The sequence below is a fragment of the Juglans regia genome, chromosome 8 (assembly GCF_001411555.2).
Source record: "Juglans regia cultivar Chandler chromosome 8, Walnut 2.0, whole genome shotgun sequence".
Taxonomy (NCBI): domain Eukaryota; kingdom Viridiplantae; phylum Streptophyta; class Magnoliopsida; order Fagales; family Juglandaceae; genus Juglans; species Juglans regia.
In genome coordinates, this window is record NC_049908.1 from 4,634,723 (window position 1) to 4,656,653 (window position 21,931).

Sequence of the window (21,931 nt, forward strand, 5' to 3'; positions counted from 1 at the left end):
GATTTTATATTTATTTTTTTTTAAAAAATAAATAATGTCAAATTTACACAAATTATAATTGTAAATATTATTTATCTATTTTAAATAAACAAAATTTATATAAAATAACTCATAAAAGTATTATTATTTTATAAAAATATCTTCATTGATTGCGCCTCTTTCATTACTCTTTCAGTTTTTGTTAGGACATTCGCCGATTACATTCTTCCCCGCCCTGCAAGTTGCAACCTTTGGGCCTTCGATTTGTCTTAAGATGAGATGAGAAAAATATAAATAATAATGAAATAATTTGTAAATTATAAAGAAATAATTTGAATTAAAATACTTTATGAGATTTTAGAAGAAAGAAAGAAAGAAAGAAAAAGTTAATTAAAAAAATTATAAAGTTAAAAAAATATTAGAATATAATTTTTTAATATAATTTTTATTTTAAAATTTAAAAAAGTTAGATTATTTTTTTATATTTTATTTAAAAGTTTGTGAAAGTTATAATAAGGACATAATGATTAAATCAAAATGTTGAAAAAGTTAGAAATTTGAAATTGGTTTATGTTTGACTGTTGAAATGAGATAAGATAAAATGAGTCGAAATAAAATAAATCGAAAGAGCTGTGAAAGCATGCCCTAGTCTTATTTTGAAGAATAAATTAAAACCAACTGAAGAATCAAGCTAGCTCTAGCACAATTCCCTTTTGTCAAGGTCATGTCATTATCAAAGAAGGTTGGGCTAATAATTTTCTAGGCCTGCCTGCTTCGCGGAAGTGGCCTACCACCATACTAATTTGGTGGCTATTTAGAAGAAAAAAACATACAGATAACAAAATTAAAACGATATATACATTAATTCAAGTTTATACACGTAATAGATTCATCATAATTCATGTCTTCGATCCTTCTTGAACTTTAACGAAAATATTTGAATTTTTTAAGCACCAAAATCTTCTTAACTACATTAAACTTTAAGGATACCATGCAGGTCCCCCCACAAAGCAATGCATATATATATATATATAATTATAATATATATACCTGTACTCTCTAATCTCTATGTTTATGATAATTTGTTTTTGGCGTCTATGATTTATATTCGTTATTATCATGATGATGGGTCATGGGTGGTTTGGGGCGGGGGCCATATCCTCCATTGCTCTCAAGTGCATTACTCCCTTAATTATGACATTCTAGCTCACTTTAGTTAGTCCCGTTTTCGCCGCCGCCTCTACGACTTTCGGTGTTCCTTTTACCTTGATCTTGTATTAGGAAACACTTTTTTTTATATGTTCTCAAACTTTTGCTTGTATACTACCGATCAGAGACACATCGATCCCATCCCTCAATTATATATGTTTGATCATGCTTCTATACAGCTAATATCTTCTACCCAAGAAGAGAATAAATATCTAAGATTTATACTAATAAAAACATCAGTACGTAAAAGTCGTGTAATTTGAATCATGAAACGAGGCTCGTGGTTCAACTTTTCCATTCACCTTTCTTTCTCTCTCTTGTCTTTATATGTATTTTATTATGTTTTAGCTGCAAGCATTACAAAGAAAGTAGAGGCTATATGTAAGAAAGTAGCCCTCTTGTATCCCATTTTTACTTTTTTGATTTGAATGAGAGAGATTTCGAATTCTAGATCTTATTTTTTTAAGATGAAGTTATGCCAATCAGATCACAGTATTTTGACTCTTCTATCCCATTTTAAAGATAAAAGCAAATGATCAAAAGTTTGCCTCTCTCTCCCTCAGGCACTCCTTTCTTTTAAAAACCATCCAAACACACTCAATTACAATAACCAAAAGCCACTTGCAGATGCAGTAATTCATCAAGCAGAAGATCTTATAAAAGAGAGAAAAGAAAAGGATAGAAGAGATTTAAGCAAGTGCCATGAATGGAAGAGAAGCCAATAAAGCAGCTCCTTCGGCTGATCTGCTAGTATGTTTTCCTTCTCGAGCCCACCTAACACTAATGCCCAAGCCCATATGCAGCCCAGCAAGACCTTCCGAGACGAACAAGCGCCACCACAGCCACAGGCACCATCGCGGCGGCCAACTGATGAAGAGAACGAGCACCAGAGGTGGCGTCCAGGACAGCCCTCTGCTATGGTCCAAAACCAAGCCAATGGGCTCGGAGATCTCGGAACCGACGTCCCCGAAAGTCACGTGCGCCGGGCAGATCAAGGTCAGGTCCAAAACCAGTTCATGCAATAGCTGGCAATCAGTCATGGAAGAAGTTGAAAAAATTCATGTCAACGGAAAACATAAAAAGAGACCCAGTTGGGTTGAAGCTAAGAAAGATATAATGCAATTCTTGTCGTGTTTACGAAGCATAAGATTTGATTGTCGGTGCTTTGGGACATTTCGTAAGTCAGATATAACTACTGAGGATGAAGACGGCGAAGAAGATGGAGAATATCGGGAAAATCAAGTGGGCTTTGAGGGGAGTACTGATGGCAATGAGGCTTCAAGAACTGCCTTCTCCAAATGGTTTGTGGTTCTACAGGAAAACCAGAATAACATGTTGTGCAAAGAAGATGATGAAAGAGAGATAGAGAGACCATCTGATGATCATGAATGTAATATTGCTGCTCCTCCACCAAATGCTTTGTTGCTTATGCGCTGTAGATCTGCTCCTGCAAAAGGTTGGTTGGAAGAGAAAGAAGAAGAAGAGAGGCATGAGGAAGACGAAGACGAAAAAGGTACAGGAAAAGGAGAGAGAAAAGCAAAGAGTTTAAAGTGTTCAATGGAGGGAGAGAAGAGAACGAAAAAAGAGAACATGGTTGTGATGAAATACGACACTGATTTCTGCAAAATCTCGTCTGATGTAGCAAAGGAGACATGGATTGCCGGTGGAATGAGAGATCCAATTTCAAGAAGTCGAAGTTGGAAAAGATGATCATGATCTTGGTGCATGACTTCACCTGTTATGTTTTAAATTTAAATTTTCCCAATTATATTTTAACCTTTTTTTCCTATTCAATAATAAGTTTTCTTTATATATTTTTTCCTATTTTCCGGCCCCCATCTTATGTGGGAAAACTGAAAAATCCGACAGTCCCATTATAGTATAGTAACCTTTGTTGTCTTTAATATTCCTGCCGTGACATGAGAATCACATCACATTTGTACAGCTTTTCTTTCCTTTTCCCTGGAGAAGATTTTGCTTTTCATGTACATTCTCGTGATGAATAAAGACTGCCACCTAATTTTAATGTCCTTAAAAAAAATTAAGAACCTTCTCATGCATATGATCTTAAGTACTGTGCATGCAGGGCATTTTTGTTTAGGAACATATATTTGTTTTTCAATATTACAAGCGCTGGGTCTTTTTTATTAGAGAAATATTTTAGTCATAAATAAATTACATAAAAATATTCTTACAAACTTGTGTGGCTTGATATAATTAATAGATTGTAAAATTATTATTTTTATTATAAAATAGACCTAATGAATTATATGAAGTCACGTTAATTTGTAAGATTATTTTGTATAATTCTTAATTTGTAATTATAGCACTCATCTTTTCACTATGAAAGATACACAATCTATGAATTATATGAAGCCACGTCAATTTGTAAGATTATTTTGTATAATTCTTAATTTGTAATTATAGCACTCCTCTTTTCACTATGAAAGATACACATGTGGAATTTGGTTTAAGGGTATGCTACTAAAATGGTTATTGGATTTTGCGTGCCTGTTGTCCTTTACATGCGTTAATCGATTTTGGAACCAATGTATCTTCTGAGCCTTCTATCTATTGAAATTTTGTCGGGTGATGCATGGCCATATTATATATCTTGTACTTATATATGCATCAATAAAAAACACATCTCAAAATTTTTGAAAAAACTCTAAAATTAATTTACCAAACTGCATGATAGCCGAAAGCCAAAAGTGTTGTATGGATGATAATCTGTCCAACCTTTCAGTTTCACGACACACAATTGGAATATATTTGTGAAGATCATCCTTCTTACTATCAATATCTATTTTAACACATAAATAGAGGCTTAAAGGTTACGTACTGCATTGATCACATTCAAAAGCAAGAAAATAAAAATCGTTGAAGTACAAAGAAAACCCTAAAGTTTCACTTCACTTGTAATTTCGTACCAAGCTGATTAATTTCCCTCACTCCTCTTCTTCCATTTCAGTGTGCAATGCCATCAGCAAAGTAACAGACATTTCCATGCACGTACTTAGCCCAATTTATTATATAATGGGGCTTCAATTCCTTCCTTCTTAATTTGTAAAATTAGAAGCTTCCTGTCCCGTGATGCCTATGCACAAAATTATATCCACTTTTGCTTTTGTACAAATATATGTATCTTCAACTGCTGTACAATTTGACTGAAGTTTCCAACACTTCACGGTCGTTGCCTGGAATTTCTTTCACCCTTGTTCCGTTCTTGTATATCTTGAAGGCCGGAACGGACCTCACACGCTCTGATTTCGCCAAGTAGGGGTGGTCTTCAATCTCAACCTGGATTTATTGACAAATACCTACCTAAATCAGTTAATGCTCGTCTCAAAAGAAGTTTCACAAAACCCAACTCGGATGAAACCAGAAAAGGAAAAATATATATATATATATATATATATATCTATCTATCTTAAAGGTGCAGTTGGCTATATATGATCTATCCAAACCTTCAGGAAGTTGATTGATGGGAATTTCTGGCAAACTTGCTCCAGGACTCGCAACACTTGCTTTTGGGTCGTTTTCTTACAAAAAAGCACCACGGACATCCCTGTCATTTACATAACTGATAAAGTTGTTTGGTCTAAAATCCTTATATATATAAATGTTGAAGGAAAATTCTTTAAGTTACAAAAGGATAATATAAAAGTAAATTTATAAACTGATATGGTAAATCTACGTCAGATTGTGTAAAATTATTTTTATTATAAAGTAGATTTAATAGATTCTATAAAATTACATCAGTTTATAAATTTACTTTATGTAATCAGTTTGTGTCTGTACCAGTTATCAAATTAAAAACTATTTAAAATGTAACACGACAGGATTGAAAATGACAAAATCTAGACGAGAAGAAATGATTTACCGGGTGAGGTTATAAAGTGTCTAAAACGTTCATGACTAGTGATGAAAATCAAATTTGGACCAAATTTTAGGTCCTTAATGTCTTCACCACGTAGCTTCTTAAGCTGGACATGGGCCTCAAACAAAGCTCTGCCCACTTCCTCATCCCCGGGAGTCTCTCTTATCAATATCTCGTAGTCTTGAACTGCAGCTTCCCACCTTTCCAACTAATTTCACAAAAACCATAAAAAAAAAGAAGAAGAAGAATATCAAAGCAAGTAATAGCAAATAACATAAACATTTCAAGTGACAATGATTAATACCTTGGAATTACAATCTGCCCTTCGTAGCCTAGCCTTGCTGTAAGAAGGCCGCACGCTCAGGGCTGCTGTGCAGTCTTCAACAGCTTTCTCAAATTGACCCAGCTTTGACCGACAGGCTGCTCGGTTGCACAGCAGAACTGAGTTATAAGGATCATTTTCTAGTCCTTCACTGTATACCCCACACGCTTCAGAGAATTTTGATGCCCTGAAGAGCAGATTTCCACTCAATCGAGCTGATGCTGATGCTCTAGCCCCGATAACCACTGTATTCACCTCCTTGTCGCTTGGGTCAAGTCTAGCTGCATGTTGAGATGCTGCCACTGCATCCTCAAACCTGTCCAACATTGTTTTATGCTAACCGACGTTAACGTACGTGGAAGGCTTCTACATTCATTAACAAATAGATTTTTCTTTAGCATATCAACCTTTCTTCCAATTAATAGGTAGTGAGTTATAAAGAGCAATGAGAAGTTTCTTTGTCATTCGAAAGCAACAAGAACTGGGCAAATCCAAAAAGGTTCGGACTTTCTAGATTAATATAATTTCTGTTTTGTTTGGCGTGCGTTTTGGGTCTTGTGCAATGAGCTTGCAGTCCAACCAAATGGTTCCATACGTGACTTCTTCCTTATATTTGTTTTGAAACCAAAACTATCATTGTTCTGTGTAATCATACTTGCTCCAAAAAGTTTAAACCGATAGGAAAGATGAATTTAATTATGTTCTTTCATAATTTGAGAAGTTTCCAGGAACTTTCTTGATACCGACAGTCATTTCAAATAAATAAGAAAACAGGTCACTGAAGTACAGTAATTTGCAGAATCTGGACAAGAAAAACAAAAAATTACGGTATTCGACATATTTGACCAAGCACTCCTACGCAAACTGCAAGACTTACAAACATTCCCAAATTCAAAGGAACGACTTGATATGATTTACTGTGCATATTCTTTACTGGTCAACTTTAATGTACAAGTGTAAATATGAAAACCTTGTGCCCTGCTCAGGTTAAAAAGAAATAATAGTTATAATTTACTGTGTAATCACTTTAAAATAAATAAATAAATATAAAATTTATATAAAAATAATTATTTTTTAATAATAAATGTTATTTTCTTTTAAATAATTATATAATATTTATATATTTCACAACTATAGTAACATTACTCCAATTTAAATACCCACCAATTTTCGGCCACTAGATTTCTTGACATGTAAAAAGATGCTTCTGAAACTTCAAGTTAAAAAGATATAAAGTATAAACACATGAGATGTGTCTGGCAGCATTTATTGTCATTCATGTGAGTTTTTTGGACAGTAATAAATTGATAAGACTTCAAATTCGTATGAAAATTTGAGAAGATATTTGCGAGATCAAACATCAAGATTGATATGAGAGCAACAAACCTGCCAGCTGCCAGGAAAACCAGTGCCTCAATAATCATTATGTAAGCACTACCTGTAGTGCCAAACAGCCTTGTACAAAAATCAATACTGAAGTTTGGTGCCTTCTGGTAGGTAGCATAGGCTTCTTCATGTCTATAAAGGTTCAGCAAGGCCTCGATTTGCAGAGCGTAGACCTTTCATGTATTTTAATCAGAAATCAGAATACCAAAGGTGCCAAAATGGAATAACAACGACAAATATCAACCTCCAGCATGTATGTGAAATGGGAACCAAGAGCACTAGCTAGCTGGCTAACCTGTGGTGCAGAGTCAGCACCGGAAGATATTGCTGACTGGGTTTCCTTTAGCAGAGTATTCCACTCTTTTAGCTTACGAGCCTTGGTGCACCTGCTGAGATGTCTTTGTAGAGACTGAGCTTGGGCTATGTCTTCCGAGTCAGCATAGGCGCCAGAGTGTTTGCAGTGATACATTACGTTCTGCGCTTCTCCCACTCTGCATCACACACATGTTATAGTCTCCTCTATGGAAATTTTCACCAGGATGACATACGGGAAAAACCTTTCTGAATTCTTATCGAGTAAAAGAGAGAATGACAGGTGAATACCTGAGATACAGTTTTGCCATACGATGATGAGCTCTATGATATGAAGGCTCTATCCGAATTGCTTCTTGGCATTCAAAGATAGCCTCCGCAAGCCGGCCTAGACCTATCAAAGCGGCACTCTTATTGCAATGATAGGAGGATTTATTTGGATCGAGAGCTATGGCTTGTTCATACAGTGCTAAGGCCTGTTCAAATCTTCCCTGCTTATATGCATCATTTCCCTGAGACTTGAACGCTTCAGGATCTAATTTATTCACCGGACCTCGAAACTGTCTATATTTATCACTATTCTTCCTGACAATGTTGCCCATAATAGCATTGCTGCCAGTTTTCCCAACGCCATTTTTGGGGTTAGGCATGGAGCTTTTCTCTTGAAGATTTCCGGAAAGGTAATTCACAGTTTTAACAGTGGCATTGGGACTGTTATTTGCTACCAATTTCCCTGGCCCTGTCTGCCCCAAGTTACCGAGGTGGCCTAAAAGCATTACATTGCTTGATGTGGCTCGAACAAGGGCTTTGCTTTCACTTAATTGCTGGGAATCAGTTGCCATCCTAGTCAGCTCTGTACTGTCTCCGGGGGGCTCTCTTTTCGGCTTCCTTTCATCTCCGGTGTCCGGGAACCGAGACGTTTTTCTTTGGCCTGAACTAGTACTGCAAGATGATGTTGAGTTTCTTGGAGCATCGGAAAGTCTTTGACCTTGAATGTGAGAGGCTGGAAGCCTGGAATGAAGCGAGATAGAGTTCCTTGCGATGGGTTGTTCATTGAGTTTTGGTGCAGGTTTACCTAAATTTGATGCTGCGGGAGCAGACACACCGGAGCTGCTTCTGTGCCTCTTGGAATTTTCAGTACTCTTTGCATTGATTACATCATTGCTAGTGTCTGCCGGAAGTGAATGCACAGAAGTTCTTCTCGGCCAGTAGCTCCGGCGTTGGAAGATTCCCCCTATAAAACCACAACCCAAGTGATCACCATCTACTTTGCACTTTATTTCCGCCATAGAGGAGTCAAAATCGTATACAAATTTTATGGAATCTGGAAAGAATTACAAAAGGAGAGAAAATAATCAAATGAAGGCTTGAAAATGAAGGATGTTGTATGGAAGGCAGACTTCGATTAACATGTATGTATATAAAAGCTCGCAGCCTGGTAGTGTGGCTTCCAAGAAAACAACTTTGGAATTTTTGAGAGGGGGAAGAGGTAGGGAGGGCTCAAGACTTACAAAGGAAGAACCACATATTAAAGAAATTATTAAAAAATCAAATCCCTGTATAAATAAAGATGCCTAAAATATCACTTCAATGAATATCATAATGCCCACATGATACAAAAAGGAGAACCGGAAGTTTTTACAGCTAAGATTGATTGATTTATTTTTCCTAAGCAACTTATAATCAAGATACCTCTTTAGCCTATTTTGGTGGCTTCAAGTGATATGTATAGGTTCATCCGTTTTTGATTATCATGCCATGCCAATATATTCATTAATAAAACCTCAAACATATATAAAAGAAGACAAGGGACATGGGTTGAACAAATATAAATCACCCGATTTATATTTTTATGTTCTTTGATCTGAAAATAATAGAAACGTGCACTTGTCATTAATTGTATATTTGTTGTTGAAATGACCGACCTGTCTGGCGTTTTGCAAAACCAAGCCCCTCCTTGTGATTTGCCTTATCTTAGAAAAAGATGCATATGTCTATTAAGAATATAATACAAATAATAAAATTTATTTCTTCTCATCAGTTTAAGCTTTTGAAATAAATAGTGATTTTACATTGTATCAGAATAGAGATCTTGAATTCGAACCATAACTCTACATTCTATCAATTTAATTAAATATTCCACGTGTTGGACCTACTTATTAAAGAAGAGACTGGCCTACACATGAGGGAGAATGTTAAGAATATAATACAAATAATAAAATCTACCTCTTCTCATCGACTTAAACTTTTAAGACAAGTAGTGATTTCACACTGTTAACTTTTTAGGTTGCTATGGTCATCCCTTTCAAGAAAATTTGCAGTCATTCATTTGAAAATTGAAAATTTGGAAGTTGGGATGGGATGATATTTGATTCATGTTGTAGATCCATTGCCTAAATCACTAAAATTCGGAACATTTTACCCAAGAAGTGAAAAAGAGGATAAAAAAAAAAAAAAAAAAACAATGTGTTCATTAATGTTATAATAGCCCATAATGATTGTGTTTCACTAGCTACATGGGTAAACCGTTCTTCATTCTAAATTTTATCATTTTCGATCACAGAAGTTGATGCGATGATCCAATTTACGTAGTTTCGTATGTTTGCTATTTAGTTAAACTGCTAAGATTAAGCATTATATTTCACTGATATAGTCAACAAAGTGAAAATTAAACAGATACATTAACATGTGGAGATGATCCCGATGACATGTTTTGGTAAATCCACTGTCCAAAACACAAAAAACTCAATGATTATTCAGTGTTTTTCCCCCAAGACGTAAAAACAAATTGATGAGCACGTTTCTGTGAAAGATTATAACAACTTTCCCTGTTGGGATTGCGTGAGTCAACTGAAAAAAAGAAGAAAAAGGGTAATTGAATAACCCCGGATTAGGAGCCTATTAGCAACAGTAAGGCACCGCCAGCAAGGGACTGTTTGGCATGGACCCCAAATTGGAACGATCAGCACCAGCTGTATTCGATTATGGACCAGTTTCTTTCCCCTGCCGCCAGCACCTTCCCTTCCTCTCTCTCTCTCTCTCTCTCGGGGTTGTAGCAGTTTTTTAAATGTCGTTTTGTGTGATAAGATTGTAGTTTTGTGAATGTTAGGACGACAGATACAATGTTCTAGGACCACTTACTTTAAGCAAAGATGTTGGAACAGTTTAGTAAACTATTTGTGTATGGATCATTCATGTACCTACCCCATGTCTGGTTCAGTACTATTAGTCGGTGCCGGCTTGTAACGCTCAATAACAGACTCATAAAGTCTCTAACCATCCAGCTCTAGACGGCAACATTTAAGTGTTTATTATGTTCCTTTCAATTCTTGGATTCAAGCTAAAACACATTCTTTGCAGCTGTATCTTATCCTAACAAAAAATATATATATATATATATATATTTGCAAGTTCGATTACATATTGACTCGTTAAACACGTTATTTATATAGAAGTCTGTCGCATAAACTAACATCAAGAGATATTCGACCGTACTCAACTAATATTTATGTTAGTTCTTATACACAATTATAAAAATTAAAAAAAGAAAAAGAAAAAGCTTAATGTAGTTTAAGTTTACAATTTTTTAGAAAGAGATCGGTATCGATTCTCCATGTAAATTTATAATGTGCCTACACTTTTTTTCTCAACAATTGGACAAAAACGGTAGCAGACTGATGTACAGAATGCCGAAACAGATAAGAGAATAGAGATAGCTAAAACGGTTCTAAGCCTCTAAACCAAGATCATGCGACATTTGGTAGTGGAAATCAGAACCTCACGATCGCCGGTTGCTTGCTAATTTTGAAGAAAAGTTATATTATTAAGTCCGTGCAGGTTGACAGAGCACATATAATTAAAAAGGAATGCATAAGTTATTCTCACATTTCATATTTATAATTTTTTTTTCCATAGAATGTAAAGATATTTTTCATAAGATGTAGGGTGTGTGATAATGAATAGTGACTGACGAGAATAATTTTTCATAATTAAATGCTTATATGACATAAATAACTTGATTTAGATGAGATCCAAACTTGCCTTCTTCGCATTAACTATAAAATTACTCATATCTATCGCAAATGTAATGTTAGGGGTTTAAGTACGGAATGAGTTAATGATAGAGATACTTTATCTAGTCAGTTAAGAGGTATTCTTCACATGGATAAAATTGATTTTTTTTATTTGAGGTCATCAAAATGAGGCACTTGGTTTTTGTTTCTCGTCTCTTTGTTATTTTTTTATATGTGTGATTTCTTACATGTTGGTTTTTTAGAGTTATTCTTCCTATTTGGTTTGTAATTTTTTGACTTTCTTATTTGTGTTAGATATTTTAATTTTTGATACCTGAGTTTTGGTCTTTATATTTATTTGGAACTTCCAGATATCTGATTGTAACCACAATTTTTTTCCATAAAAAATAAAGACTATCAATAAAATTACTAAATTAGAGTATTTATCCTCTTCATAAAAAAAAAAAACGTGACCTCCCACCCTTTAAGCTAATCAGAATAATAATGCAATAAATTAAGGAGGCATGGATACTGATCATCCCTGTTTCTCGATTGTCGACCACAATCACAGATGTCTTCTCTATTGCACCAAACTACATAAAATGCACCTGAATATTGACATTAACGTCAAGCAAGGGCCACCTGAGCCACGCATGTGTTTAAATCACAAGCTAGCGCACGATCCTTTTATTCTATGTAAAACTAATAATATTTATACAACTTATTAATTGGATAGTGTCGGAACAAAATATGGGTGGGATCAATTCCATTCAACGTTGTCAAGCACAGCCAGCCTTTGGGCCAAGATCGAGCCTCATGAGCACATTAATTACGAAAAAAAATCTTATATATGGTCTTTATAAAGGAAAAATATATGCATCTGTTCCACACCGGCACACACTCAACCTATTGAGTATAAAAAAAAAAAAAAAAAAAATAATATGAAGTGTATGCCGGTGTGGGGCAGATACATAGCATTTCCCCTTTATAAAAGGAAAAGTCGTGGAAATTCTTATTCAAGGAGCTTCATATCTACGCTGGAATAGCTTTGAAATTAGAGAAAGAAAGAACGTGGAAATGTAGGAGGGGGGCAACTGATCCGTATATGTTGTGCAAAGTCATCAGGCACATTTATGCCGCTTGGAACTCAAGGCTCAGGAGGAAGATGAGTGACAGGTACGTCTCACCTGACGGTCGTACAGCGCCTCGTATTTTGCCTTTTACATCAAGAAATACGTACGTACAGGTGCTTACGTGATCCAAGGTCATTGAAATTAGTTTCTTATAAAATTACGTTTACTAACAACTCATCTATAATTTATCTATTACTTTCTTATAAAATATAATTTTTTCAAATTTTAGATACATCAAATCAAAACCAAAAAGCAAAATCAAATTTTAAAAAAATATTATTTTATTCTATAGTAATTTGAGAGTTAGAAATTAGTTGATAGTTTATCATTTCTCTTGAAATTAAGGCTTCGTTTGGTTCTTTAACTCCTTTCAACTCATCTCAATTCATCATTATAATTTTTTTAAATTTTAACACAAAATATAATAAATAATTCAATTTTTTCAAATCTAAAAATAATAATAATATTAAAAAATAATATTCTAATAATATTTTATCATCTCAACTCATTTCAACATCCAAACATAACTTAAGCTGCCCCAACTAGGACTCAGTATATAAAAAAAAATAGTATTTATGATGAATTAAAAAATAATTATTTTTAAAAAAAATATCTGATAACAAATAAGTAATTTTCTTGTAACAGGTTGCTAGCTCTCCTTGGATCAATCTCAACAAATCTATAGAAACTAGCAATATTCCATGCGTAAAAAAGAATTGCTATATCTTAATCCCTAGGCATTGGATTGATTGGTAAAGCTAGGCTTTCATCTTGCGTTATATTTGCGAGTTTAAAGTTTGAATTCTTTGATGCAATTAAATAAGAGAAATCTTAGGGATCATATCCCGATAACGAATAACAGATGATTTATCTGATTTTTATGAAATGGGTGCACTACACAAGTCTAAAAAATTAAGTTTAATAATAAAAAACCAAAACATATTTAACATTTAAATGTTAAAATTGTCGATATCTTAAATAATTGATTAAGGTGGTCACATCAATGGAACATAGGTTCCAAACCAAATCATATATATCTCAATTCTCATCGGGGTCGATCGATCTTCATTATTAATGACAATGTAGAGGGGGTGAATGATGCACCTGATCATCCTGATCGATATAAATATATATATATATATATATATATACATATAAAATTCGACAGCTAGCTAGTAAGGGTTTGGACATCTTATGTCCTACTACTCATGACATGAGAATAAACAGGTGGAGGTGTGTCCATGTGCTTCAACATGATTTCTAATGGATTGAGCTTTTCGGGAAATAATAACACCAAAATCATTGACTTTCATCATAGATATTTATATAATATGAGTAATTAATTATTTACACTATTAGGAGAGATCATTCCTTCACACACGCAAAAGTCTTCAAACGAGGTCTAAATTCATGTGGGACCGAGGTCTTCAACAATATCAGGAAGATGCATCTGTTGATTCAACCACAAAATACTCAGAAAGACCAGAGCAGAATTAATGCAAAATTCCTTGCGAACATGACCATTTAGGCTAAGCGGCTTATAAAACCCATGGGTTGGGTCCTTCTAAAAGCAGAAATGTGCATTCGTGATATGCTTTAATCCAAAGACTACACCCCTATATCTGGCCAGAGACTTCATATTTGGGTTGGCTTTCAAGAGTCCCAAGCCCAAGCGGCCCAAGAGGGACTCCTGAAGACGATTTCTTATCAGTGGCCCAAGATTTCGTTAATTTACAGACTGTGACAGACAGCCCGATCTTGAAGGTGGCCAATCTTTCGGTAATCAAAGCGAAGGATGGGCTCCTGAATGTGATCTCAAAATTTGACACTTTAAACTCTTTACTTACTTAAAAGGGCACATTTGGGTATTAAGGTGTTCTCAAATCATTTGATATAGTTTCGTACAAATCAATATACTCTCAATCTAAACACCAACGACTTATTTCATCTTAATTCAATATTATTTATTGATGTGACTTTTATTATTATTCTATAATTACAACAAAAAATTAATCATTGATAACATCTATTATTTTTCTTAACTATTCATTAAAAAAAAAAAGTTCAACATATCTTAATGGGATCCAAAAAACTCATTCAAAGATCTTAACTTACTACTATTTACAGATAAACTCAAATCATATGAAATACTCTTAACATTCAAATAGAGTAGAGTGTAAATGAACCAGTTTGTTGAATAGCCCGTTTGGTATTCGCTCGATTAAAATCAAATCGAATTCGACTCGTGAAAAAAAAAACTCGTTCATGAAAGTAAATATCTGCTCGATTTGTAAACGACGCATACTCGACAAAACTTGACTTGACTCGGCTAAGGCTCGTTAAGACTCGCTCATTTATGCTCAAGTCAACTCGATTAAAACTTATTCATGTATTGATAAATATATACATATACCTATGTATATATACATATATATATGTATTAGCTAATAATATAAGGATACAACTTTTATAATTAAATATATGATATATAATCTAATTACTTATGTCTATATAATTTGTATAATAATTAGTCGATAAAATTTAATAATTTCATATACTAGTATGTGTGAATCATATATGAAATAGATATATGATATATGATATGTATTAATAATATATGTAGGCATATAATATATTATTATTTTGGATAAATATCAACTAGTTAGACATAAATTATTTATAAATTTTTTAAAATTTTATAATTCAATAGAAGTTCTACTTGTTAATTGTATAAATTCAATATTAGATATTTTATTTTTTCTTTGTTTAATTTATTAATTATTAAATCTCATTCAAAAAATTAAAAAATAAACAATTCGAACTCGAGCTCGGCTCAACTCGACTCGAACTCATTTGTGGGACGAGTTAGAACTCGAGTTTAACTTATCGAGTCGAGCTCGAACAAAAAATAAATAATAAAAAAAAAATCTCAAATTGGGACTCGAGTATTTTGAGTTGAACCGAATTCGTAAGTCAAAGACCGACTCAAATCGACTAGATTACAATTCTAAAACAGAGCATTAACCGTCGAGGTGGTCGCCTTTTGAAGCGTTCACCGGTAACCAAAGTGTCGCTCCTTCCATTTGATTATGTCCTCACGCTGACTGAATCAAATCCAACAAGTCGGATACGGAACAAAGTTTGTTCCCTCTCGTCAAGTAGGTAAAGTAAGCATACAAAACACTTATGCTTTGCCTCGGCCTGGTCTGGTTGGGAAGAGGTTCACATAAAGACTTGTTATCCGGAAATAGATTTTAAGTAGTGTAAAATGCAAACTTATTTATTTTTTAAATGAACAGAAATTTCTGATTTAAAAAATGAAACAGAAAAACAATACTATGAAACTATATATGATCACCCAGTATCCAACTTTTATTGGAAATGTACATGCACGTTACTCATATTCCTTTGAAATTCAAGTTTTTTCTATAATAAATAATGTATTTACACATGGATTTATAAGTAGCATAATTTATTGATCACAAAATCCATTTTTCTCCTAACAAACTGTAATTCACTTCGGATCGATATGCAATGTTAGGGGGATAACATGAAGATGGGTGTAAAAAATATTAGAAAAAGTTGTCTCGTTTGAATTTGAAGATGAGTTGAAATGAATTGTAAATAGTAGTGAAATGAGTTATGAATAGTAATAAGATTTGTGAGTTAAAGTTGATGAATAGTAATGAGATAAGTTGAGATGAATTGTAAATCCAAACCGTTAAAAATACATTTAAGAAAAATCTTAAATGTCCAAATCTGAGGAAGCAAATGCTGCACAAGTAAGGCTGAGTGTGTTTTTAAATGAATATTACAGAGAGAGAGAGAGAGAGAGAGAGAGAGTTTCTTTCGGTTTGGATCTATGGGGCCATGAGAATCGCCGAATGGGTCAGGTCAGGTCAAATAGGGCATGGCCGATTAATAGACACAGGCCCACAACCAAAACAGAACTGAATAATTGACACGGTCCATGATCCATTCGATGACAAAGAGACCTCTACCACACACCGTCCACCTCCACGGCACGGCCTGCTCACCTCTTTCTATTAATTAACCTGGACCTGCTTTTCATTAGTTACATTATTATCATTAATTACTTCTCAATGGATGATTGAGAAACAAAAGCTAAGCTACTAATTAATATTTTTAATAGCCAATTTGAGTGTGATTTGACAGGCAAACCATTCACCTTATTTAATTATATAATTATTTACTCAATACCGTGCGAATATAATATAAATAATTAAGGTCTGATTTGATTACACAAATAAGATGAGATGAGAAATTTATGAATAGTAGTAAAGTAATTTATGAATAGTAATAAAATGATTTGAGTTAAAATTTTTATGAGATTTTGAAAAATGAAAGAGAAAGAGTTAAATAAAAAAATTACAAAGTCAAAAGAAGGTTGGAATATAAATTTTAGTATTATTTTTATTTTTATTTTGAGATTTGAAAAAATTGTATTGTTTTTTTTTTTGAAAGTTTGAGAAAGTTGTAATGATTAATTTATGATTATATGAAAAAGTTGAAAATTAAAAATTAAAAAGTATTCGTGTTTAAATTATTTAGATGTTGAGATGAGATGTGATGGTTTTAAAAGTTTGTGAAACCAAACTAGACCTAAATCTACCCCTTCTTATCAATTTTATTTTTTGAGACAAGTAATGATTTCACATGATATTAGAGTAGAAATAATAAGTTTGAACTTTGTTTCTATACTCTATCTTATTTAATTAAAGAGAAATTTTATTTATAGTTCTGAATAAAAGATTGTGTGTACAGTCTCATTGATGAATGAGGTAAAAAAAAAAAACATAATTTTAAAAAATATATTATTATAATTTTAATTTTTTTAAAAATATCCCTGTATAGATTTGCATGAATAATGTTGAGATTATATGTAAACTAACTCTTAATTAAATATTCAACGTATTAAATCCATTCATCCAAAGAAATATAACCAACAAATAACGAATAATAATAATATAATATAAATAATTAAACATACATCTTCGTCATTTGAGTTAAATCACCCATCCGACCCGCGAAATCTGATCCGGAAATCCAAGCCAGCAATAAATCAGTTTGTATTGGAGAGGAGAAATCATATTTGTAATTGAGTGTATAAATATTGTGTAATTATTTTAAATTAAATAAATAAATATAAGATTCATATAAAAAGAAATTATTTTTTTAATAATAAATTTGATTATTTTTTTAAAAATAACTGTACAATATTTATAATTATATATAAGATTACTATAAAAAATAGAGGTTAAAAGAGAAGAAGCGTATGTGACTGTAGTGGTCGATAAGGTTAAGGCCTGACAACACCTAAAACAAATAAATTTAATTAAATAATGATACGCTTATAATCTTTTTTGAAACTCATTTAAAAATTAATTATCTTTTATTTAAACAGTGGCATGCCGTGGTAGCGTAGACGTTTTAATTGCTAGCCGCCCACCATCTTATAATTTCATACCATTCAGCTCCTTTTCGAATAGCTTATTTTTCGCTTTAATTTTTTTTTTTGTTATAACTATCCATTAGAGGCTGCTTTACCTTATATCTTTTTTCTGGATCCCTTTCACTCTCTGATCGTAACATATTGGTCTCTCTCTCTCTCTCTCTCACATTCACTTCGAGTTTGACCCGTTGCCAGCCACCGGCAGCTATTTTCTCTCTACTCAAATGGTGACCCCACCCTGCACTCTCTAGAGACTAGAGAGGATCTATCTATAGTTGAGCCCTCTTTTTCTGAAGCAGAAATGTTAAATAACCTCTCCTCTCTCTCTCTCTCTTTCCTTCCCACTCTGAAACCCTAGTACTACTTCAGTAGATTAGGGAAATAAAGAGAAAAACCGCAGAACAAAACGAGATCCTCCCATATCTTACATAGCCTTCGTGGAGACCCTCCACCTGATCTTATGGTGATGATTAACATCTACTCGCATATTCTCCGTTATCTTTGTAGAAACTTTTGTTCCTAGTGAAACTGCAAGGGAAAGATTCGCTTCCATTGCAGATCCGGGATTCAAATATATGTAGAACCATGGTTTATAAGATGTTTCTGATCTTCATTCACTTCCTGGGTTCTTTTGCTTCAGGATTCTCATAATTTGCTCTCTCTCTCTCTCTCTGCAACTTTGCCAACATCAAACCTCTAATTCTTCGCTTTCCAGGTTTCTTTATTTGTTAGCTTTCATATTTGTTTTCCTTTTCCTTGATCACTACCCTAACTTTTTTACTTTTAAGTTACAGGCCGTTAGCTATGGATTCTGGTGATAGTGGAAGCTGTATGCAGTCTTCTAGTGGTGGTGACGAAGAGTACGATTCACGGGCAGAGTCAGCCCCGACCTTCATGAATCCTCCTGTCCACTATAGTTACATCTCAAACCCACAGCCATTGATTTTTTCTCAAAACCACCAATCCGATTTGTTGGATCTTTCATCTAATTATCATTATGCTTTCTCCCAATCTCAAGTGAACTCAAACCCCAATTCCATGCTAAATCTCGATGCGGTTCCATGCAGAGGCCTAAGATCTGAAGCCAATGGCACAGACGACATTGGAAACCTACCAGCCGCAGCCTCATCACTATCAGGCCAATTCCATTCGCAGGGTTCACGTCCATCATCGCTGCAGATAAGACCCGTTCATGACGATGGTACTGCACGAGCTACAACACAACCCAACGTTGCCCGCAACTCCAAGAAGCGAACTAGAGCTACAAGGCGAGCTCCCACCACTGTTCTCACCACCGATACCTCGAATTTCAGAGCGATGGTGCAAGAATTCACTGGGATTCCCTCACCACCCTTTTCAGCCTCACCTTACTCTCGCCGACCTGATCTTTTTGGCAGTAGCTCGGCCTTGCGGTCCTCTGGTAATTTGGGACCAGTGGGAGTACTTCATTACCCTTTGCGTCCTTCTCCCCAAAGAGCGCACCCATCTTCATTTTTGTCCTCTTCTCCTTCTTTGTTGAGCAACACACTGGGTGATGCTTCTACTATTGCTAGTAGTACTGCTAACAATAACCTTTCAAGACAGCCTCGAAATATGCGGAACGTCCAAACCCCAATTCTGGCATTTCAGTCTCTCCCACAGCCATCTGATCTTCATCCTTCACTTAATGTGTCTGGATTTGGTGCACCGTCTCCCGGAAGTGTGGCGATACCATTTCTTGAGGAATTGGGTATGAGACATGGACGTGTCAATGCAAACCTTAGTGGGCATCCAAATCATGTATTAGCTGGATCGAACAATGCCAGTGATCAAGATCATTTGAGGTCTTTGGATGATAGTTACGGTAAATCGGCCAGTGTTGGTGGCTGTAAGTTGAACTACTCGGCATCTCCATCATCGGGTTTCATCAACCATGAGAAGGTTTTTCTGAATATGTCTGCAAGGGATGAAGGTACGGTTGATTCGTGGATTTGTCCTTCCGATTAAATTAGAATATAGAATGCTACGAATCACATGCAGTAGTACTGTTAATAAAAGCACGATACGAAGAGGTTTAATTTTGCTGCAGCGATAAAAGTAGTGGTGGTATTGGTCAATCATTTTAGCTTGAGATATATAGTAACCTGATTACCCGCCCATCGCTTGACCTTAGCCAACTTGCGGCATCATATTCATGTCTTTCTTAATGTTTCTTTTCAGTTTTAGTCAAAGAATAATATTATGTAAGGCATCATATTATTTTAATTGTGTACGTAGATATATATTACGTCTTTCTTTGCTGTAATTGAGATTATATTTGCACCGGATGCATATAAAACTGAGTTTTCTGGCCTCTATCGCTTTCTTAATATTTGTCTGTAATTTGTTTTCTTATTTCTCACCTTTCTTGGATATATCCATGGCTTCCTCATACGTACGTACGTACTTCATCTCCTGGAGAAGAAGACGAACAGTACTGTCACGTCTGTGCCGGTGCCGTTCATTCAAGGACCTCAGATTGTAAATTTTTTTACCTTTATCTCACACCACAAACACACACTCAAAGGTCTCTATCTGTTAGAGAAAAGAAAGAAAAAAGTTTCTAATCAAGGGTGGTCCAAGTAGTACTGTTTAACTTTCTTTGAGATCGTGGTGCTATATATGAAAATTGCACGGCTAGCTTGCTCTTGAGTTTATGGCAAATTAAAAGGCTATATATGTATATCACTGTTGTGCCCACTCCCTACATATATGGTTCGATCTTTTTTGGGTTTTTATTTTTAATTTTATTTTTAATGAGATAGAACAAGAATCACGGGCCACGGGCTCATCATCGGATGAAGTTTTTACATTTCTAGCTATCATCATGAGCTTTTTCTCAGCTGATCAATATGTCATGTTCTTATTGCATATATATATATATATATATATATATATATGCGTGTGTGCGCGCGCGCTGGTTTATCGTACGTAGAATCTTTAATTTACAGGATATTAATTGGAGCTTCCACTTATTATTGTTACTAATTTCTAATTATACATAAGGATCTCATAATTAATTAATATTAGCTAGGTCTAGCTTATGTTCAAGTGAGTTTGAGATCATCGACCGCCTGTGGTACCGAGCTTTTGAGGAAAGAAAAAACCCTGAATATCGATCGGGGGGTGCCTAGCTAGCTCCGTCATTTGCACCACAGCATTCATTAATCCCTTGTTTACTATTTGAATGAAAAATTTAATTAGTAATTAGAAAATTTAAAACCTAGCTTTCTAGCTACTACATGCATATATAGAGACAATCAAAAAACAATAATAATAATAAAAAAAATCATTCGGTGCGCATTGGCATTAATTAGAATGAAATATTGCCATTAGTGCACGGAATTATGATCATGATCGAGCTTGTCATCCACATGCAGCGCGCAAATTATCCAATTCGATGGAGAATAGAGAACTTCTCTGCCTGTGAAGTCAATATATATATATATATATATATATATTAATGGAGGATATGATCAAACACAGTTCATGATGAAGAGATATTGCTTTTATAAGGTTTTGTGTACGGATTAATTGTCTAATTATAAAATAGTTAACAAATTATATATCAAGCTACTAGCCACATGACCTAGAAATCAATTCTGACCAATGTGTTTTTTTTTTTAAAGGACTGAATGTTAATTTAAGCATAAGAGAAAATGAGGGAAAACGATAATCATGATCATCGGTTGGAAAATATATTAGCTATATATATCCAAGAAACGATATGATGATGGTGATGATCAGGAGGCCGATCGAGGAGAGACTATTGGCCTGCCATATGTAGGCCGATCGATTTTCGTATATAAATGAGATCAGGACACGTACGTTGAGAGGATCATGTGGTGACATGAGATCTAGTAATCTTTTTTTCTTTTCCTTTTTCTTTCCTTTGGAATCGCGGTGGCCCCTTGCCAGGGAATAATCTGGTTTTTAGCAATGATGATCCTTTCTTCTCTCTTTTTCTCTGGGTCATTCACTTGTCCCTGGATGGTTCTGTCAAGACAAGAGAAAAACAGTACTACTAATGGCCACAAAACTTCTTGCACTGAAAAGTTTGCCCTATAACTCTTCCTTCTTTAATTCGATCGTACGTCTTGTCCAAACGATCAAAGATCTTGAGCCAACCCATATTATATAAAGATAGAGGTCTTGGAGATAAAAGCATTTACATTTATAGCATGATTTACAATGGTTAATTCGTCT

At 34.4% G+C, this 21,931-nt stretch overlaps 3 protein-coding genes across 3 annotated transcripts; 2 read left to right on the plus strand and 1 right to left on the minus strand.

The window, feature by feature from the left end:
* Positions 1-1,731: 1,731 nt before the first annotated feature.
* LOC109003828 lies at positions 1,732-3,041 on the plus strand. The gene has a single exon (XM_035692931.1). The coding sequence runs from the start codon at positions 1,891-1,893 to the stop codon at positions 2,896-2,898; it is 1,008 nt and encodes a 335-aa protein (XP_035548824.1). The 5' UTR covers positions 1,732-1,890; the 3' UTR covers positions 2,899-3,041.
* Positions 3,042-3,984: 943 nt separating this feature from the next.
* Positions 3,985-8,558, minus strand: LOC109003824 (TPR repeat-containing thioredoxin TTL1-like). The gene is made up of 7 exons (XM_018982133.2): positions 7,380-8,558; positions 7,072-7,267; positions 6,777-6,949; positions 5,373-5,706; positions 5,072-5,276; positions 4,656-4,756; positions 3,985-4,488 (listed from the first exon to the last, which is right to left on the minus strand). Exons 1-7 carry the CDS (start codon positions 8,375-8,377, stop codon positions 4,336-4,338), a joined length of 2,160 nt encoding a protein of 719 aa, XP_018837678.1. The 5' UTR covers positions 8,378-8,558; the 3' UTR covers positions 3,985-4,335.
* Positions 8,559-17,997: 9,439 nt separating this feature from the next.
* LOC109003823 lies at positions 17,998-20,039 on the plus strand. Its single transcript, XM_018982131.2, has 3 exons — positions 17,998-18,170; positions 18,348-18,422; positions 18,502-20,039. The coding sequence occupies exon 3, from the start codon at positions 18,512-18,514 to the stop codon at positions 19,691-19,693; it is 1,182 nt and encodes a 393-aa protein (XP_018837676.2). The 5' UTR covers positions 17,998-18,170; positions 18,348-18,422; positions 18,502-18,511; the 3' UTR covers positions 19,694-20,039.
* Positions 20,040-21,931: the final 1,892 nt, after the last annotated feature.

What these genes read in the sequence shown, in the direction of transcription:
- LOC109003828 (XM_035692931.1), top strand. Translation starts at nt 1,891, where the DNA reads ATGAATGGAAGAGAAGCCAATAAAGCAGCTCCTTCGGCTGATCTGCTA.
- LOC109003824 (XM_018982133.2), bottom strand. Translation starts at nt 8,377, where the DNA reads ATGGCGGAAATAAAGTGCAAAGTAGATGGTGATCACTTGGGTTGTGGT. An exon ending in ATGGCAAAACTGTATCTCAG is followed by an intron (nt 7,268 to 7,379) that starts GTATTCACCTGT and finishes TGTGTGATGCAG; the next exon opens with AGTGGGAGAAGCGCAGAACG. An exon ending in GTGCTGACTCTGCACCACAG is followed by an intron (nt 6,950 to 7,071) that starts GTTAGCCAGCTA and finishes AATACATGAAAG; the next exon opens with GTCTACGCTCTGCAAATCGA.
- LOC109003823 (XM_018982131.2), top strand. Translation starts at nt 18,512, where the DNA reads ATGGATTCTGGTGATAGTGGAAGCTGTATGCAGTCTTCTAGTGGTGGT.